The sequence below is a fragment of the Maniola jurtina genome, chromosome 9 (assembly GCF_905333055.1).
Source record: "Maniola jurtina chromosome 9, ilManJurt1.1, whole genome shotgun sequence".
Taxonomy (NCBI): domain Eukaryota; kingdom Metazoa; phylum Arthropoda; class Insecta; order Lepidoptera; family Nymphalidae; genus Maniola; species Maniola jurtina.
In genome coordinates, this window is record NC_060037.1 from 6,229,111 (window position 1) to 6,247,976 (window position 18,866).

General features: G+C 38.7%; 1 protein-coding gene across 1 annotated transcript in view; it reads right to left on the minus strand.

Moving 5' to 3' along the window:
- The window catches only part of LOC123868425 (zinc transporter ZIP11), a 105,021-nt gene that overhangs the window by 18,944 nt on the left and 67,211 nt on the right, over positions 1-18,866 (minus strand). Inside the window, exon 5 of the mRNA XM_045910960.1 lies at positions 15,528-15,626. Coding sequence (XP_045766916.1) covers positions 15,528-15,626 — 99 coding nt within the window. The remainder of the gene's footprint in view (positions 1-15,527; positions 15,627-18,866) is intronic.

Genomic DNA, 18,866 nt, shown 5'->3' on the forward strand with positions numbered 1-18,866 from the left:
GTGTAAGGCAAAAATGAGAATAACAGGCTTGCCTGGGGTTTTGGTCTAGATATTACTAGTTAAATAGCGATGGCGGCTACACGACTCTTTCATAAACTGGCGCTACAACATGGCAACGTCTCTACGCCACGTCCACGCTACTACTTTTATAAAATGCGCCTTAAGTGTAAACGGGTGTTTATCAAGTGCTGCTGCGGAAGCGGAGGCGGACGCGGAGGCGGCAGTAAGTAGACATCGAATGTGCGCTTTGGGTGCGCGACGTGATGCTATGTTATCGTATGCATTATTCAGCGGGAGGCGAAAGCGGCAATTTGCGACAATATCCACGGATTCGCAGAATCTGACGACTGTCGAGTTGCCGACGACCCATAAAACAGGATGCCCGTCACTCAATAACTATGTTGAATTTGAATAAACGTTCCGAGTTCATTATATTTTACTCGTTTAAGTTGCCATTTTTTCGGTGTGCACTCAAATAAACTCGTTGAAATCAGACTGAACCGTGGAACAATCTTTAAAATGAGCTATTATGCTAATTAGTTGTTACCGAATTACATATGAGGCCTAGATTATTCTCCACACATATGTAAGGGAAGTATTTGAAAGCCATCGATCAAAATCAAGGATATCGAGAAGTCTAGGACGACATTTGAGAAGATTAGGCGCGGCACAAAGACAATATGCGCAGCGCAAACCGGCTGCGATTGCGCAGAACAGCGCCATCAAGGCTGGCAGCAACCGCTTCTTCGGGGCCCGCAGCGAGGGCGCGGGCGGTGCCTCCACGGTGCCGCTCGCTCGATTTAATTATTTAGCTTTGAAGGCCGATCGCCCGAGGCGGGCAACGGGCGGTGCGCTGCGACTGGTCGGACGGGTGCGGTCCGGAAGAGCGCGCAGACAGCGCGCCGCCGCTTGCTTGCCACACCGCGCCAGACTCGGAGGCACCGCAGCGACACATCGCACATCACATTCACCAACACTCAAATTTCGACATACGATGACTTTCTCGGGTCCACTTCGCGGCTGAGCAAACAGTCGCTCGTGCCGAGGACGACCTCTCGACACGCTTCGCGCATGGACTTCGATCGCGACGCTAGCGGCGAAGCTGTTGCTCCGGTCGACCACTTCAACAACAATTTTTACATACTCAATGTGGAGAGTCTCATTTCAAAGTGTGTGACATGTCTATTAATAAAACAGAATTCAATTCATAAGGCGTTGATCTAATGCAGCAAAAAAATTGATTTACCAAAGGGGAAACAGACGAATGGTAAAGCCATCCTATATGGTGCGCAAGCGTGATGATTGCTACGTCACAGTGAGTCACATGGGCAAGCGGTGAGAAAAGTTCACTAGACGCATTGTCTACAACAATGTATCAACACAGCGCAGCGCTTAATTTGATTATGTCATAATCAGACAAAAAACCAACAGGCTCCATGCTTTAATAAAATAACATTCGACTTATTAGCACTGACACCTACTAGGATTATACATTAAAGGCCACATCGCAAGTTAGTCGGGATTTTAAGCATTGTACATTGATTTACTTGTATTTTTATGTAAATAAAAATGGATTTAATTTTAGAAATCATGTTTATGCTGTACTACTAATTATAATAATAATACGTACGTCGAAATTGACTACATATTATTACCAAAGGCAATAGATAGGCCTCTTTGCCTTAACCATTCTACAATCGTGGTAAGTTAGATCGCCAATCGCGTTCTTTTAGACTTGTTTCTACTGGTTAATACAGAATGGTATGCCAACGAGAATAGGTATTTGGAGAACAAGTGTAAATTAAAAATTTATAACACCCCCGACGATCCAAAGTATTTGAGTTTTCCAAAACATCATTTTCAAATAAATAATTATGTATTTAGGCAACGTCCATCTTGACAGCTTGACATTTGTCTATTGACATAATATTATGAACCTAACGGTTATCTAACCTTCTTTTCTACAAGAAAACTAGAAAAGAGCTGATAACTCTTAAACGGCTGAACCAATTTTTTTAGATTATAGCTAAGAACACTCGATCAAGCCACCTTTCAAACAAAAAAAAACTAAATTAAAATCGGTTCATTCGTTTAGGCGCTACGATGCCACAGATAGATACACAGATACACAGATACACAGATACACACGTCAAACTTATAACACCCCTCTTTTTGGGTCGGGGGTTAAAAATAAATGTTAAGAATGTTAAGAAAACAAGGTGTGCAATGCCCATGACGCAGGCAAAAGGAAACATAACTGCGTATCTGTGAGTAGGACCCAAGTGTTACTTTCGCGTGCCTTTACTTTACTATGGTAGGTAGGTGTTGGCCTGTGACCAAATTGTACCACTGAGAGGAAAGATTCGGGTTTTCACTAGTTTTTTGACAAACCAATTTAACCTCAAAATATATTATAATTAGATGATACTTGCGACTTCACCCGCGTGAATTTAGGTTTTTTGAAAATCCCGTGGATACTCTGATTTTTCGGGTCATTTTAAAGGTTTGATTAGCCTATGTCCATCCCCGCGAAGATAGCCATTTATCTCTCGTTAAAATCGGTTAAACGAATGGATCATGAAAACGTATCAGACAGACAAGACACTTTCGCACTTATGATATTAATACGGATAACCACAAAGACACTGAAGAGTCGTCCGTTACCCTTATCACCGTTCGCCAGTCTGTATTTTTTAGACTTCCGTACCTCAAAAGTAATAAAATCATAAACCTTCCTTTTGGCTTTGCCGCAGTCGGGTAAGAAAGAAGACCTCATAGGATCACTTCGTTGTCTGTCTCTGTCTGTTGTGTCTGTCAAGAAAAGGGAATCAAAATCCATAGGGTACCTTAGTTAGTACTTCCCGTCGATCTAGAATCATGAAATATGGCAGGTAGGTAGGTCTTATAGCACAAGTAAAGGAAAAAATCCGGGAATTTGTGGTTACATTACAAAAAAAAATTAACTGTATTCATCAACAAATAATTAGTTTATTTAAATCAGAAGTAGATGGCCCTGTCCGTCACTAACTTGCAGTGTTGCACATAAAAATGCTATATCTTGTACGATAGTACGGAACCCTTCGTGGGCAAGTTCAACTCGCACTTGACCGGTTTTTTTCAATGTTTCCTTAATAATGCATGCTAAACGACATTAAATAACATGTAACTATTAAGGAAATTTAAGAGGCAATGGGTTAGTCCGTTTTGGCAGATTTTCCTTAATGATTTATTTGATACATTAATCAAAGCGGTTTTATCGTGTCTGCGAGGTCCAATAATCGACACGCAAATCTTTTAATATTGGTGTAATTAATTCAGCTGTATAAATTTAAAAATATCACACGCTACACACGTATTTCATAATAGGTAGAAAGCTTCGTAGTAAGTAGTTCAAATCGCGAAACCCCTTGTATTATTAACTAGTGAAGTGCGTGTCGGAATATGCATAAAATAGGGTTCAGTAGTCATATTTATAAAAAAAAGTCTTACTGTAAACCTAAAACAATCTACTAATATTCATATAATAAAATCATTATCTTTCTATTCTTTTTAGCTTTGCCGCAGTCGGGTAAAAAGGTTTGCCCTGACTGACTTATTCAGCCTAACCCGCTGGAGTAAGAAGAAACTTAGAGTTTTTACAGTAGGTTTTTTTTTATGACGTAAGGCAGTAGGCACTCACTAAGAGAGGATTCTTGGGAGTTGCATCTCGCAGAGGGTTTAATTGGGGGTGAAAGTTTGTACGAAAGTCCTTCCTCGGCATTTAAGTCATATCCATGAAAATTAGTAGGTACCTATTTGTGCTTTCGGTCCAAAATGAAGAATTAGTTACATTTTTGGAAATCCTTACCCTAAAGGGCCGCTTACATAGCAATTTTTAAACAATTATATTCTGCGCAAGACGTTGGATCGGACACTCGATGGGGCAAATCAAAACTTTTTTTGACTCTAGATTTTTGAAATATAAATAAATATAGTCTGTGTAGCGGTAAGTAGCAGGTTTCTATAACTGTACTTAAATATTAACTTTACTGCTCTGATAATTTCTTTTTAAAAAGGCTACGACACATGGACGGCCAATCGGACAGAGATAGACTGAACTAACTGTAAGGGTTTGTTTTAATATGGAACCCTAAAAATAGATGGGTTTTGTCATACATAACTATGTCACAACGCATAATCGTTCTTTCCTGTAACTGCGTATATTGTAAACCTAAATACAGTGTTGATAAAGTGTGGAGCATTTTGGTTCACAGGGCCACTGCGTAGCTTGATACGTCATTGCAGTATCCTTAACAACGTAGCATACGGCATTGACCTAAAATAAAAGTGTTAAGAGAAGTTTCCCTACCGCGCTTTTGTAACCAAACTACGGAGACAGCACTCTCTTCGTAGTTTCGTTCTCGTTTGGTTTGAATATTAAACAATCAAACTCAATGAAATGTAGATACATTTTAGAAACAAATATTTGTCTGTGGTTTGCCAGATATCAGTAAAAATAGTTTCAGCAAAAATTCATTGAGTGCGATTGGTTAATATTGATATGAAAATCAAACTACGTCTGATTGGAGCGCGCGTATGAATAAACTCCTCTTAACATAATATTGTCTAATATGCCTCCTACTAATATCTGAAATACAGAATGTCTGTTAGTTGGGTTGTAATTTTTTCACGTAACAATAAAGGAACAGATTGAGGACCTTTTGTCGAGTTTTGTTACTCAACCCAGTCTGACTTGTAACGATAGTTTGTAATGTATCATTCGCGGCGAGCGCCGCGTGCTTCAATCGACTGTCAGTTTTTTCGCGAATTCCCTTTGAGTTACAAGTCAGTACAGGTCGCGTCATCGCGTCATTTTGAGTAAAAATGGAGCACACTTGAGCCAAGAGCACGAAAGATACATTACAAACACATGCTACAAGTCAGTCTGTATCGCCGTATTGTAACAAGATCGTCTCGAACGTTTCAAGTCATTTTCCAGCTCAAAAATACAAAGACATCCACCGCTTTATTGATTTACCTAATTTAAATTAGTCGATGCCCGCGACGTCGTCCGCGTAGATTTAGGTTTTCAAAATCCCGTAGGAACTCTTTCCGGGGTAAAAAGTAGCTTATGTTAGTCTCTTTACTATGTTCATGCAAAAATCAAGTTGCTCCGATGCAGCGTGATTGAAAAACAACCCATCAAACCAACAAATAAACACACTCTCGCATTTATAATGCGGGCAGCGATTAATAAAACGCGTTTAATTGATTAATTAACTTAAAATGTCGCTACGGTATAATTGAACTTCAGGAATTCGCGTGGAATCTAAGTTACAAGACACGATACTAGCGGTGAGATTAGAATATTACGGCAGTTGTATTTTCCCACATAAGCTTCACGACGAGCGACATAGCGGCATTCTTTGCCGGGACTGCATTCCTCACTTCTTGAATTTCGTACTCCAGTCTTCGCATGATGCTAAACTTATACATACATCTATGTTGTTGCTATCATCAGTTAGTATTTGCTAAAATATAAGTGGTTTTATATTTTGAGTTAGGGCTTTTAAGATTTCGTAAATAACTAAGTGTCTCTGAAATTTTCCATAGCATACTTTGACTGAGAAATTCGGTCAAAGTCAAAGTTATTTATTCAAATTGGGTACTATTTTACACTTTCTGATTGCCAAGCAATGATGTAGTCGAGATATTTAGTTACGTTAACTTAACACTAAAGCTACGAGGGTTCCAAATGCGCCCAGGTCTGAGAAAAGTCCACAACAAACTCAGCCTTTGCTCAACTTTGTAGCATCTGCTATCTATTCAACCTAAGCTGATTTATAGTTCTATGATTCTACAACCGATACAGCTTTTTTTTTTCAATGCCCACAGCCGCTATTAGAACATTGTTTAAAATCTTCAGCTATTTTTCAATACGTGTAAATTTTTTTCAGTCTCTGAAGGTTAATTACACTTTTACTTTTTCATTGTATTTAGAAGGATAAATCATTTTTTTTTTAATTTTAAAAAGAATATTAGTTTTGCTAATCATGACTAATACTCCCCTTTCCCCTTCAATTAAGCGTATAGCTTGTGCCAGGAGTGGGTACGACAATAGTGCAACGGGTGGGGTTTGAACCGCCGACCTTTCGGAATTCAGTTCGCTACTCAACCGTTGAGCTATCGAGGCTACGTCTGTGACGCGGAATGCAAGGAGTTAGGAATGCCGTTCGGACAAGAAGCGCCGCCAACCCGCTCACGTGCCTCTCCTGGAAAACATACGCAATCGGATCCCTTTTAAAATTCAATATCAAAGCATTGTGGCGACCGGTGTTAAATGTACAATTTTTGTATTAAATTTGAGATACAGCTGCGGAATATTGTAGGTTTATATGAAGCTGAATGTCGGTTCTACGATTAGCTGAAGTTTAACCAATTGGTATTAATACTAGTTTATAATAGATCTATTTGATATTATTATACCACTAACTATCGATCACTTAACATCAGGCGGTAATCACTGAAAACCAGGTGACCCGCCTGCTCGTTTGCTCGCCATTTGTATTTTTAAAAAAAACCTGCTTAAAATTTTCTACTCCTTTTGGGACGAATGAGTAGGTATCATGGTCAATAATTAAATATGGAAAACGTGTCTGTCTCTCTGCTACTTTTCACAGGCCATACAATTTTGACGAAATTCGGTACAGAAATAGTAAGCATAGAGATGGGCATAGGCTACTTTTGATTTCGGTAAATCAAAGAATTCTCACGGGATTTTTAAAAACCTCAACCCGCGTGGACGAGGTTGCGGGCATCATCTGTCTACTTCGTACAGAGATAGCTTGCATCAGGGACATAGAGTACTTTTTATTCCGGAAAATCAAAGAGACCCCACGGAATTTTTAAAAAACCTAAATCGACGCAGACGAAGTCGTGCGCATCATCTTGTCTACAATAAACCCTAAGCTGATGAGACGCCGTACAACTCGCCGTGTACTTTCACAACTTCAACCTTAACAAAAGTTGAGACGTTAACTCAGTGACTATACGCGTTATCGCTAAAAAAGTAGTTTTTTTTATTATTATAATCAGGGGGCACGGCAGTGCCCCCGCCAAGACGAGCCAAACGGCGGCCGGGGCGCTACGTAGTACCTTTTTCTCGAAGTGTTTCGCCGTATTTTCGACCCGTCATAACTTCGGTCTGGATGACGCTAGAAAGCTGAAATTTTCAGTATAAGGTGTCCTCAGCAAATTTACCAAATATACTAAGTATCAAATATCTAGCTTTTATGGTTATAGATTTATTGATACCTAAAATACGCCGTTTTCGTCCCTCACTGATGATCATCACAATTCATAGTCTGTAATTCTAGGGTACTTCCAGAAGTCCTAGAAAGCTGAAATTTGGTATGTAGACTAGAAATTGCATACAAACTACAGGAAAATTAAGAAATTGGCAATGCCCCCCCTCTACGCCTCTAATGAGTAAAGCAAATCTGTAAATTCTGTCGCTAGAATTCTGATATTTTCAGGATAAGATGTCCTTGACAAATTGATTAAACTCATTGAGTATCAATTGTCTAGCTTTTATAGTTTCAGATTTATTGACAGTCAAAACTTCTAGTCTGTAATTCTAGGGTACTTCCCGAAGTCCTAGAAGGCTGAAATTTGGTATGTAGACTAGAAATTGCATACAAACTACAGGAAAATTAAGAAATTGGCAATGCCCCCCCTCTACGACTCTTATGAGTAAAGCAAATCTGTAAATTCTGGCGCTAGAATGCTGATATTTTCAGGATAAGATGTCCTTGGCAAATTGATTAAACTCATTGAGTATCAATTTTCTAGCTTTTATAGTTTCAGATTTATTGACAGTCAAAACTTCTAGTCTGTAATTCTAGGGTACTTCCCGAAGTCCTAGAAGGCTGAAATTTGGTATGTAGACTAGAAATTGCATACAAACTACAGGAAAATTAAGAAATTGGCAATGCCCCCCCTCTACGACTCTTATGAGTAAAGCAAATCTGTAAATTCTGTCGCTAGAATGCTGATATTTTCAGGATAAGATGTCCTTGGCAAATTGATTAAACTCATTGAGTATCAATTGTCTAGCTTTTATAGTTTCAGATTTATTGACAGTCAAAACTTCTAGTCTGTAATTCTAGGGTACTTCCCGAAGTCCTAGAAGGCTGAAATTTGGTATGTAGACTAGAAATTGCATACAAACTACAGGAAAATTAAGAAATTGGCAATGCCCCCCCTCTACGACTCTTATGGGAAAAGCAAATCTGTAAATTCTGTCGGTAGAATGCTGATATTTTCAGGATAAGATGTCCTTGGCAAATTGATTAAACGCATTGAGTATCAATTGTCTAGCTTTTATAGTTTCAGATTTATTGACAGTCAAAACTTCTAGTCTGTAATTCTAGGGTACTTCCCGAAGTCCTAGAAGGCTGAAATTTGGTATGTAGACTAGAAATTGCATACAAACTACAGAAAAATTGAGAAATTGGAATTTTCCCCCCTCTACGCCTCTTATGAGAAAAGCAAATCTGTAAATTCTGTCGCTAGAATGCTGATATTTTCAGGATAAGATGTCCTTGGCAAATTGATTAAACGCATTGAGTATCAATTGTCTAACTTTTATAGTTTCAGATTTATTGACAGTCAAAACTTCTAGTCTGTAATTCTAGGGTACTTCCCGAAGTCCTAGAAGACTGAAATTTGGCATTAAGTACAAATTTCAAGAATTATGAACAACAGATAAATTAAGAAATCGAGTCCCCCTTCATCCCCTCGTATATGAGATGCATATCTGTAAAATCTGTTGCTCGAATACTAAAGTTTACATGATAAGATGTCCGTGGCAGATTTATCAAACGTACCAAGTATCTGTGTTTCCTGAAGTCCTAAAAGACTGAAATTTGGTATATCTGCTTCAAAATTGAGTTGCAAGATTCCACCCGAACAAATATACTTACATACGAGTACATTGCAAGTTGAATAAAAGCTTTTAAAAAAAGAGGTAACGATAGAGAGTGGGCCATGAAAATGATGTACCTACAAGAAATAGATCCAAAAAAAATTTAGGGCACCTGCCAAAAAGAAATGAAATCCCACCAAAAACATTTCATGTAAAAAGTTAGCCAAGACTCACAAGTTCATAATGTTTTCACTGTTAAAAAGTTATGAGATCTCTAGTAGAGCCAAGCCCCTAGCTGATCTTAGATTTGTGCTGGCCATGGGACCTATCCCAAGTCCAAAGTAATATAGCTCTTAAATGTTCTTGACTGTATCACATTTATAACAATAAATAACAAATCACTCTACTTACAAGCTCTGATTCTACAAACCCTATATCTTGGTAAAAAAAGTACGGCTTGGCCGTTTAATGTTCGTAAAACTATTACATGACATAACATATTAAACGTTAAAAGTTATTAAACGGCCAAACCGTACTTTTTTTACCAAGATATAGGGTTTGTAGAATCAGAGCTTGTAAGTAGAGTGATTTGTTATTTATTGTTATAAATGTGATACAGTCAAGAACATTTAAGAGCTATATTACTTTGGACTTGGGATAGGTCCCATGGCCAGCACAAATCTAAGATCAGCTAGGGGCTTGGCTCTACTAGAGATCTCATAACTTTTTAACAGTGAAAACATTATGAACTTGTGAGTCTTGGCTAACTTTTTACATGAAATGTTTTTGGTGGGATATTATATACGTTAAGATACCACTCTCAACTAATAGAAAGTGATGATGCTGTCTAAGATGGAATGCGCTTACCTGGAAGATGTCTATTCACTCTTGCCTTAAATGTATCCAGATTGTACGAGTTAGGAAACATGGATGCTGGAAAGGCAAGGCTTTAGTAATAGATACGCATAAAAACAAGCCCTTCGATCGAATGTTTATAGTAAAAGGCTGATCCTGACACTTTGATAAATCGTAATAGCTAAACCTTCGTATAGTCTATAAGGTACTCCTAACTTATTGCACTTCTTTAAGTTCTGCAAAGAAACTTAAAAAGGTTACCCGAATCGTCGAAAGGCTACCTAAGGCCTCATCTACACGAGAATTTTTTAACGCCCGTTAAAAAAGCGTCAAAATAGAACAAATGTATTCCCAAGTATCTGTTCACACGTAAAAAACGTTAACGTGTGAACATATACACTTGGGAATACCAACATTTGTTCTGTTTGGACGCTTTTTAACAGACTTTAAAAAGCTCTCGTGTACATGAGGCCTAATTGGATGATTTTCTTCATTTCAAAATCACAACAATGCATTTTTAACCCCCGACCCAAAAAGAGGGGTGTTATAAGTTTGACGTGTGTATCTGTGTATCTTTGTAACTGTGTATCTGTCTGTGGCATCGTAGCTCCTAAACTTAATGAACCGATTTTAGTTTAGTTTTTTTTTTGTTTGAAAGGTGGCTGGATCGGGAGTGTTCTTAGCTATAATTCAAGAAAATCGGTTCAGCCGTTTGAAAGTTATCAGCTCTTTTCTAGTTACTGTAATCTTCACTTGTCGAGTGTTACTAATTTTTAATTTACACTTGTCTTTAAAATTATTTAATCTAATCTAAATTAGTCTGTACGATGGGCGACTACCACGATTGGACCACGGCTGGGCCATGGTCTCCCTCCGATTGTTCCACAACTACCTATTCTTTGCCTCTTCGGGTCACCTAATTCTAAATGTACCTACCTGTCTAATTCATCGTGCCTCCGTCACCTCAGTTTAGACATAGCGCAAGGCTACACGCAAATATTTTTCCGGATGAGAACCACCGTAGGCGAGACGGGCGTTGCTTCCCGTTCTAACGGCATTCCTGACTTGCTTTGCGCATAACTGAGCTACAGTAATATATTACGCTGTATATTATAGCTGTGATAGCCTAGTGGTTAGAACGTCCGCCTCCGAATCGGAGGTCGGGGGTTCGATCCCGGGCACGCACCACTAACTTTTCAGTTATGTGCGTTTTAAGCAATTAAATATCACTTGCTTTAACGGTGAAGGAAAACATCGTGAGGAAACCTGCATGCCTGAGAGTTCTCCATGTTCTCAAAGGTGTGTGAAGTCTGCCAATCCGCATTGGGCCAGCGTGGCAGACTATGGCCTAAACCCTTCTCATTCTGAGAGGAGACCCGTACTCAGTAGTGGGGCGGAAATGGGTTGATCATGAATATATTACGCTCTTACCCCGTACTGCAACAAGTGAAAAATTCATTTTTTCCCCTAAAGTTCATTTCAGCCGAGTCCTCAAGTGCCTTTAAAAACTTACGACTTTTCCTGTTGGTATAAGTGAAGGTTACAGTAACAGAAAAGAGCCGATAACTTTCATACGGCTTAACCGATTTTCTTGGATTATAGCTAAGAACACTCTCGATCAAGCCACCTTTCAAACAGAAAAAAAAAAACTAAATTAAAATCGGTTCATTAGTTTAGGGGCTAAGGTGCCACAGACAGATACACAAATACACACGTCAAACTTATAACACCCCTCTTTTCGGGTCGGGGGTTAAAAATATCTCCGTTCCGTCGTGGATAAAATTACTCAGTAGATCGTATACATTAAGTTAAGAAAACGATGAAACTACTGTTTGATTGCGAATATTTTCCCAGATGGGACACGCGACGCCGCGCGTTTCTTGTCCCAACGACATTCCACACTCCTTACATTCCGTACCATAAACCTACAATTATAAATTACCCACTCTAAACAAATCTATACTTGATATTAGCGTAGGTGTCTCCTTGCCTATCTACAAATTAAAAAACCTTACCATACAAATAGACTGTTTTACAAAATGAAAACTTTTTATTAGAGCCTACGTAATGGTTTTCTCGGTTGAAATGTATGGAAAGCCTTATTTAAGTTTATTTGTATTAATATTTGTATTATTTTTTCTGTATTTGCTGTGTTTTATTCTGTGTAACATAGTATGTTTGCGCTGTGGTCTTAAATAAAAAATATATCTTTTTAATTTTTTTTGAGTAATTTTTTTGAGGTAATTTTAGATGCTGCTGTCTGAGACCTGACGCGGTGTGACTAATTGAGACTTCGTTCTTTGTTGTTTTTTTAACCCGGGATAGTCGAAGACTATATGGAACTGATAAAGTTTTCACTATTTAAACTTCCTTGTTAGGGACCTCCAGCTCCAACTGGCTCATTTTTAGGGTTTCGTATCCAAAGGGTGCCGACGGGAACCTATTACTAAGACTCCGCTGTCCGTCCGTCCGTTTGTCTGTCAGCAGGCTGTATCTCGTGTATTGTACCATAGTACGGAACCCTTAGTGAGCGAATCCGACTCGCACTTGATCGATTTTTACTATCACATTTTAGGCCTATTTAGCAAAAGAGTTTCATCTTGGAATTTCTGTCGGCATAATTTTGATATACCTATTATACACTAGCAACTCTAGTCCATGTGAAGAATCTTTCTGAGGAATAAAATTTTCCACACAGATTCTAAGAAACTATTAAAATATATACTTTATTGATTAAATATAATTAAATTACAATGTATTACACTAATTAAAACAAGGAAACAGGAAAATATGTAATAATTATCAAAATGTTTCTCAACGGGAACTCCATATTTTGCATGTGAACAACAATCAAAGTAAACGAATTTCTAATAGGTACCTATAGTACGTGACAAGTCGAGATGGCAATCGGGGTGGGGGCACCCCGCATGTCCGTAATATACGCAACGTAAATACGCAACCCGGTGCGGGATACGTATTTACGTTTCGGTGTGCAATGGGAGACATTTTTTTTTTGGTTCACATAAAAAAAAAAATCATCGCGAAGTAGAATGAGCGTATCCAGTGGCAGGATAATTTCGTAGCTCCGTTGCGCAGGCGCTGCGAGCGTCCGGGCGGCGCCAGCCTTTCCGAGAACACCATGGAATGCGACTATTTACAACTTTTACCTATTTGGTAACATTTACAATGCATGCACGCACTCGTACGACTACACTAACTACACTAGCAGATGTAACCTTTCGCTCGCTCTGGCAATTTGGACATTCTGTCGGCTAGTTAACTTACGTAGGTTTCATTTGTATTTGGGTTGGACAATCAATTTAAATGACACTAATATCTTAAGTTTTTCGATTATTATGAATAAGACGTATCACACTAATGACACTTATATTATAACAAGTGTAAATTAAAAATTTATAACACCCCCGACGATCCAAAGTATTTGAGTTTTCCAAAACATCATTTTCAATCAAATAAATAATTATGTATTTAGGCAACGTCCATCTTGACAGCTTGACATTTGTCTATTGACATAATATTATGAACCTAACGGTTATCTAACCTTCTTTTCTACAAGAAAACTAGAAAAGAGCTGATAACTCTTAAACGGCTGAACCAATTTTTTTAGATTATAGCTAAGAACACTCTCGATCAAGCCACCTTTCAAACAAAAAAAAACTAAATTAAAATCGGTTCATTCGTTTAGGCGCTACGATGCCACAGACAGATACACAGATACACAGATACACAGACACACAGATACACAGATACACACGTCAAACTTATAACACCCCTCTTTTTGGGTCGGGTGTTAAAAAGGCGAAAGTTTGTGTGTATGTATGTGTGTATGTTTGTCACTCCTTCAAGCAAAAACTACTGGACGGATTGGGCTGGGAAAGGAGATAGATTAAACGCTGGATTAGCACATGGCTAATCTTTATCCCGGAAAATCAAAGAGTTCCTACGAGAATTTAAAAATCTAAATTGACGTAATAGAAGAAAGATACCCGCATCTTTTATTAAGTCAGAGATAGTTTGCATCCCGGAGATAGACATAGGTTACTTTTTATCCCAGAAAATTAAAGAGTCCCAACGACGAACGTCATATGGACGAAGTTGTGAGCATCATCTATTCGTCAATAATAATATAATGGTCAAGTAATAACGCCGTCTTGCCAAGGCGGTAACCTGTGATAGTAATAACGGTAATTTTATTGATCAAGTGAATCTAAGATTCCAAAGGAGCAGCAATATTTGCATACTACGGGAGTACAAGAGCTTTTTATAAAATGTAAATGAAATTGTCTGAGCAGGAATAGGATCAACCCACGACCAGTCTAGCTACTAACGAACAAGACTCTCTACCATATTACTTAACGAGCTTATGCCCACGACTTCGTCTGCGTGGACTACATCAAACCCCTAATTTACCCTCTTAGGGGTCGAATTTTCAAAAACCTCTTTTTTAGCGGATAAGGTAGAGCGGGTCTGAAAAGTCCAATTTGACTATTTAGAATATTATACTGTGAAACTGAAAACTGAGCCAACTAAATCAAAATAAACAACACTAACAAAAAAACAGTTATCTGACCATATTTACCTCAATTTTTGGTTGAATTATCATAATAGAAATATATTTTACAAATTTTTTAGACCTTATCGTCTGTCTCTTTTTGCCCCAAAGTAGGGGTAAAAAGGTTTATTATTGAGACGTTCGCTATGAAAGGATTTTTGGAAATTGCAATTGTATGAAAGTGTCATTTTTTAAAATTAAGTAAATATCAAGAAAAATCATATTTAGGCTTTCTATAAAAAACTACTTACTAACCATGAAAATGCACATATTTCAGGATTTTAGAAAATTCCACCCCCTTACCGATTTTCAAAAATTCCATTCGAGCAAAGGCAGGATCGGTCAGCTACGTATTTACTACACGAGAAGTTTAATTTTTTCCTTTCCTATTTTTCATAACATCATACAGCCTATTTATTACACGCAAGATGTAAAAACATAGTCAATGGTGCTACTTTGTCAGTCTCTGAATAGTTTGGCATTTATAAGGGAACCGATGAACTGACAAACACACGGCCTGCTAAGCATTTATCTCTTCCGTAGTCGGATAATGAATTAACCTGGACAAGAATGGGGTCGGCTAGTCTGGCTCCGTTGGCATGCGGCCTAACGACGCGACGGACTCAAGTGCATTCTCAACTCTATCTTGATACTAAGCTAGAAATGTTTCCACAAATATAAAAGGGGTTCCCGCTTTTATAATGTTTGATTGTATTTATTTACATTACCTATTGGGTGCTTTATTTACCGTATTAAAGATTGTACTGTGGTACTACTATAGATAATATTTTACTGTAATACATATATCGATATAATAGATGATGTCCACTACTTCGTCTGCCTGTTAGGTCTTTCACAACTTCCGTGGAAACTCTTCTAGGACAAAAAGTAGCCTATGTAATATATCAACGCGATACAAGATATCTCTGTACTTTTCGTAATAACCCTTCCTTTTGGCTTTGCCGCAGTCGGGTAAAAATCAGTTAAATGGACGGGCTCCGAAAAGGTTAGCAGACAGACTTTTTCATTTATAATATTATCATGGTTATTATAATATTATATTATGGATATGGATTTTGAAATGTAATCAATTTTGTATTTTATATAACTCGATGATACGTTGACGATATTTTTAACAGATTCTATTTTTCCTATTCGTTCCACAAGACTAAAATTTAACTGTATTGTACTCACCAAAATGCTCTCCATACGGAGAAACCTGCGGACTGCAGTGGCAAGCTGACCGCTAAGCCCTCCGGGAAGTTCTGGATGCCGATTCCAATCGCCAAGTTTCTAAACAAGGATAATAAATTTATAAGCATGATAATTATGAATATATGTACTCAAATACAGATAGGTATAACTTTATGTGCTCAGCTATGGCTTTAGCTATTATGGGTCTCTGGAGATTAGATTCAATGAGTAGCTTGTAGAAGAATCTTTGACATATTTAGGCATATAGATGTTAGGTTACTAGAGCGTGTTACAAAATGGCCTCTTGACTGGGGTCGTCGTCATCAACTGATAGGCGTCCACTGCTGGATAGGTCTCTTGTAGGTACTTTCCCACTCAAGTCTTGCCTAGTCTGAATCCAACAGATTCCTGGGACTCGTTTGATGTAGGCTGTCCACCGCAAGACAGCAAACGCAGCACTTTCCAAGGCGAGGTCGCCATTCCAGCACCTTGGGATACCAACGCTATCGCTTCTTGGAACAATAGTCACCGTCTAATTGCACTTCAGCTTCGCAATCCGACTGGTGTACAGTCAGCAACAAAGTCCCGTCTATTATATATAGTCGCTTGTACCTACTGGCAGGTGCAAACCTAGCTTTGTTGCTGACGGCACAGAAAATTAATGTGACAAAACTAAAAAAGTTATTATTAATTCAAATACTAGGTTTTGTAATCATTAGGTTGGGGCTTTATTTGACGTCTGATGTTTTGAACTTTCAAGACACTAGTGTAAATTAAAAATTTATAGCACCCCCGACAATTGAAGGTTACAGTAACTAGAAAAGAGCTGATAACTTTCAAACGGCTGGACCGATTTTCTTGAATTATAGCTAAAAACACTTTCGATCGAGCCACCTTTCAAGCAAAAAAAACTAAATTAAAATCGGTTCATTCGTTTAGGAGCTACGATGCCACAGACAGATACACAGATACACACGTCAAACTTATAACACCCCTCTTTTTGAGTCGGGGGTTAATCATTTCACTGTATATTGCGGATCATTTGCAACAAAGCGTTTAAGGTTCTGTCACTAGTGATAGAGTTGAAGATCTTTTAAAAAGTAAAATACAAAGTAGATCAATTGGATGTGACTGGCAGCCAGCCAATTCTGCAGTGGAAAGCAAAGGGAATTTCAACGGATGTCGCGATGTGACTGGCGAGCTTTACAATCATCATCATCATCATCATCATCAGCCTGTGGACTTCCACTGTTGGACATAGGCCTTCCCTATAGAGCGCCACCACACCCGGTCCTCAGCCTTCCTCATCCAGCCACTTCCCGCCAGCCGCTTTATATCGTCGGTCCATCGTGCTGGAGGGCGTCCCACACTACGTTTGCTTAAACGCGGTCTCCACTCAAGGACTTTCCGGCTCCAACGGCCAGGCATGGCCTGCCCACTGCCACTTCAGCTTGCTAATAGTTCGGGCTATGTCAGTGACCTTGGTTCTCCTGCGGATCTCCTCATTTCGGATCTTATCCCTCAGGGAAACTCCTAACATAGCCCTCTCCATAGCTCGCTGAGCAACTTTGAATTTGTGAACAAGGCCATTTGTCAGTGTCCACGTTTCAGCACCATAGGTGAGGACGGGAAGGACACACTGGTTGAAGACTTTTGTTTTCAGGCATTGAGGAATTGACGATGAGAAGACTTGACTTAGTTTTCCAAAAGCTGCCCAGCCTAGCCGAATTCTTCTGTTGGCTTCCTCATCGAAATTGCTTCTGCCTAGTTGAATTATTTGGCCAAGGTAGTTGTATTGTGAAACAATTTCGATGCCAACATTTTCGACGCGAACCGGTGTCGGGACAACGTGCTGATTGAGCATTATCTTTGTTTTATCCATGTTTATCCCGAGACCGACACGTCTGGAAGAGCGGCTTAGGCTACACAGCATCTCCTCGAGATCTTGCGGAGATTCTGCTAAGATAACCACGTCGTCAGCGAACCGTAGGTGTGAGATGTACTCGCCATTTATGTTAAGTCCTCGTCCTTTCCAGTCCAGCGTTTTGAAGAGGTCTTCCAGTGCACTGTCAAACAGTTTTGGAGCTTTACAATGGTAAAGATCATTTTTGAAGAACCAACTGGGTAATTAAGTGTATCTCAAATAGCAAGACTGAAGAAGAAAGAAATCAAGATTTACAAGCAACTACAAGCTTAATTCGCTATAATCGACCAAAACATACAAATCTGCAATGGACAATAAATTGTGCATTGTGGAGTCTACAACTCTTGAGGATGCTCCGGTGCCAGAGTGAAACGTACGTTGAGTGTGTTTTAGAAGATTTGTGTGGTGTTGTGTGTTGGTTGTGTATTGCTTTCTTTTTCTAATTTCTTAGTGTATTTTTTGAGCGGTGCATGTCACATACCTACTGAATGTTGTACCATACCTAAAGATTGTCTGTTTTGACGGATTTGGCGGAAACTTGTAGTTCCTCGTTATCAAGGACTTCTGCAAAGTAACGCCTGCTTCTATCCGGAATAGACTTCTTATAAGATGAAATATTTGTAAAAAATCCTCTTATTTATTGGACTTATTTATTAGTACGATGTTGTTGTAACATTCACTATAAGAACTTAGTGCAAACAAAAATAATTACCAATTATATTATTGACATTTCGTTGAGGATGTAATGGCACTCAAAGCGCGTAGACTTCGCCCACGTTAACTCGAAGCTCACTTATGGCATTTGCAACACCATCTCAATGATCCGAGCGGACGATAAAATCTGCCTAGATAATTGAATTGAATCATGGAATGACTAAGCCGATTGCAATGTGGCTTTGCATATCACTTCAATAGCAATAGAGCTCAAGTTCTATTGTTTTCAAAGGCTATATTTGCCTTACTACGACAAGGACTAAAGGAAGATCCTGTCCTGACTAACGTAGTGTATTTGTGATTTTATGTGGATGTACTCGTGAGATTGTCGTTTCGCAGCCTCTAAGATACTATAAGGATATAAACATTCACCGGAATGTTCACAAGGCTAAAGTAAACGAAAAAAAAGGGATATAATTTTATTTTGCAGTAAGTTCGCTGATTCTTGATTCCCATGAAAAAAAATTGAAGTACCTAATTCAGTAACTAATATTATAAATGCGAAAGTGTGTTTGTTTGTTTGTACTTCCTACCAATCGACATATGATTTTTGGCTTAGAGATAGTTGAAAGGACGGAGATTATACTAGTTGATGTCAGCGACTTCGTCCGCGTGGATATAGGTTTATAAAAATCTTGCGGGATCTCTTTGATTTTCCGGAATAAAAGTAGCCTGTGTGTAATTCAAGGTATAAGCTATCT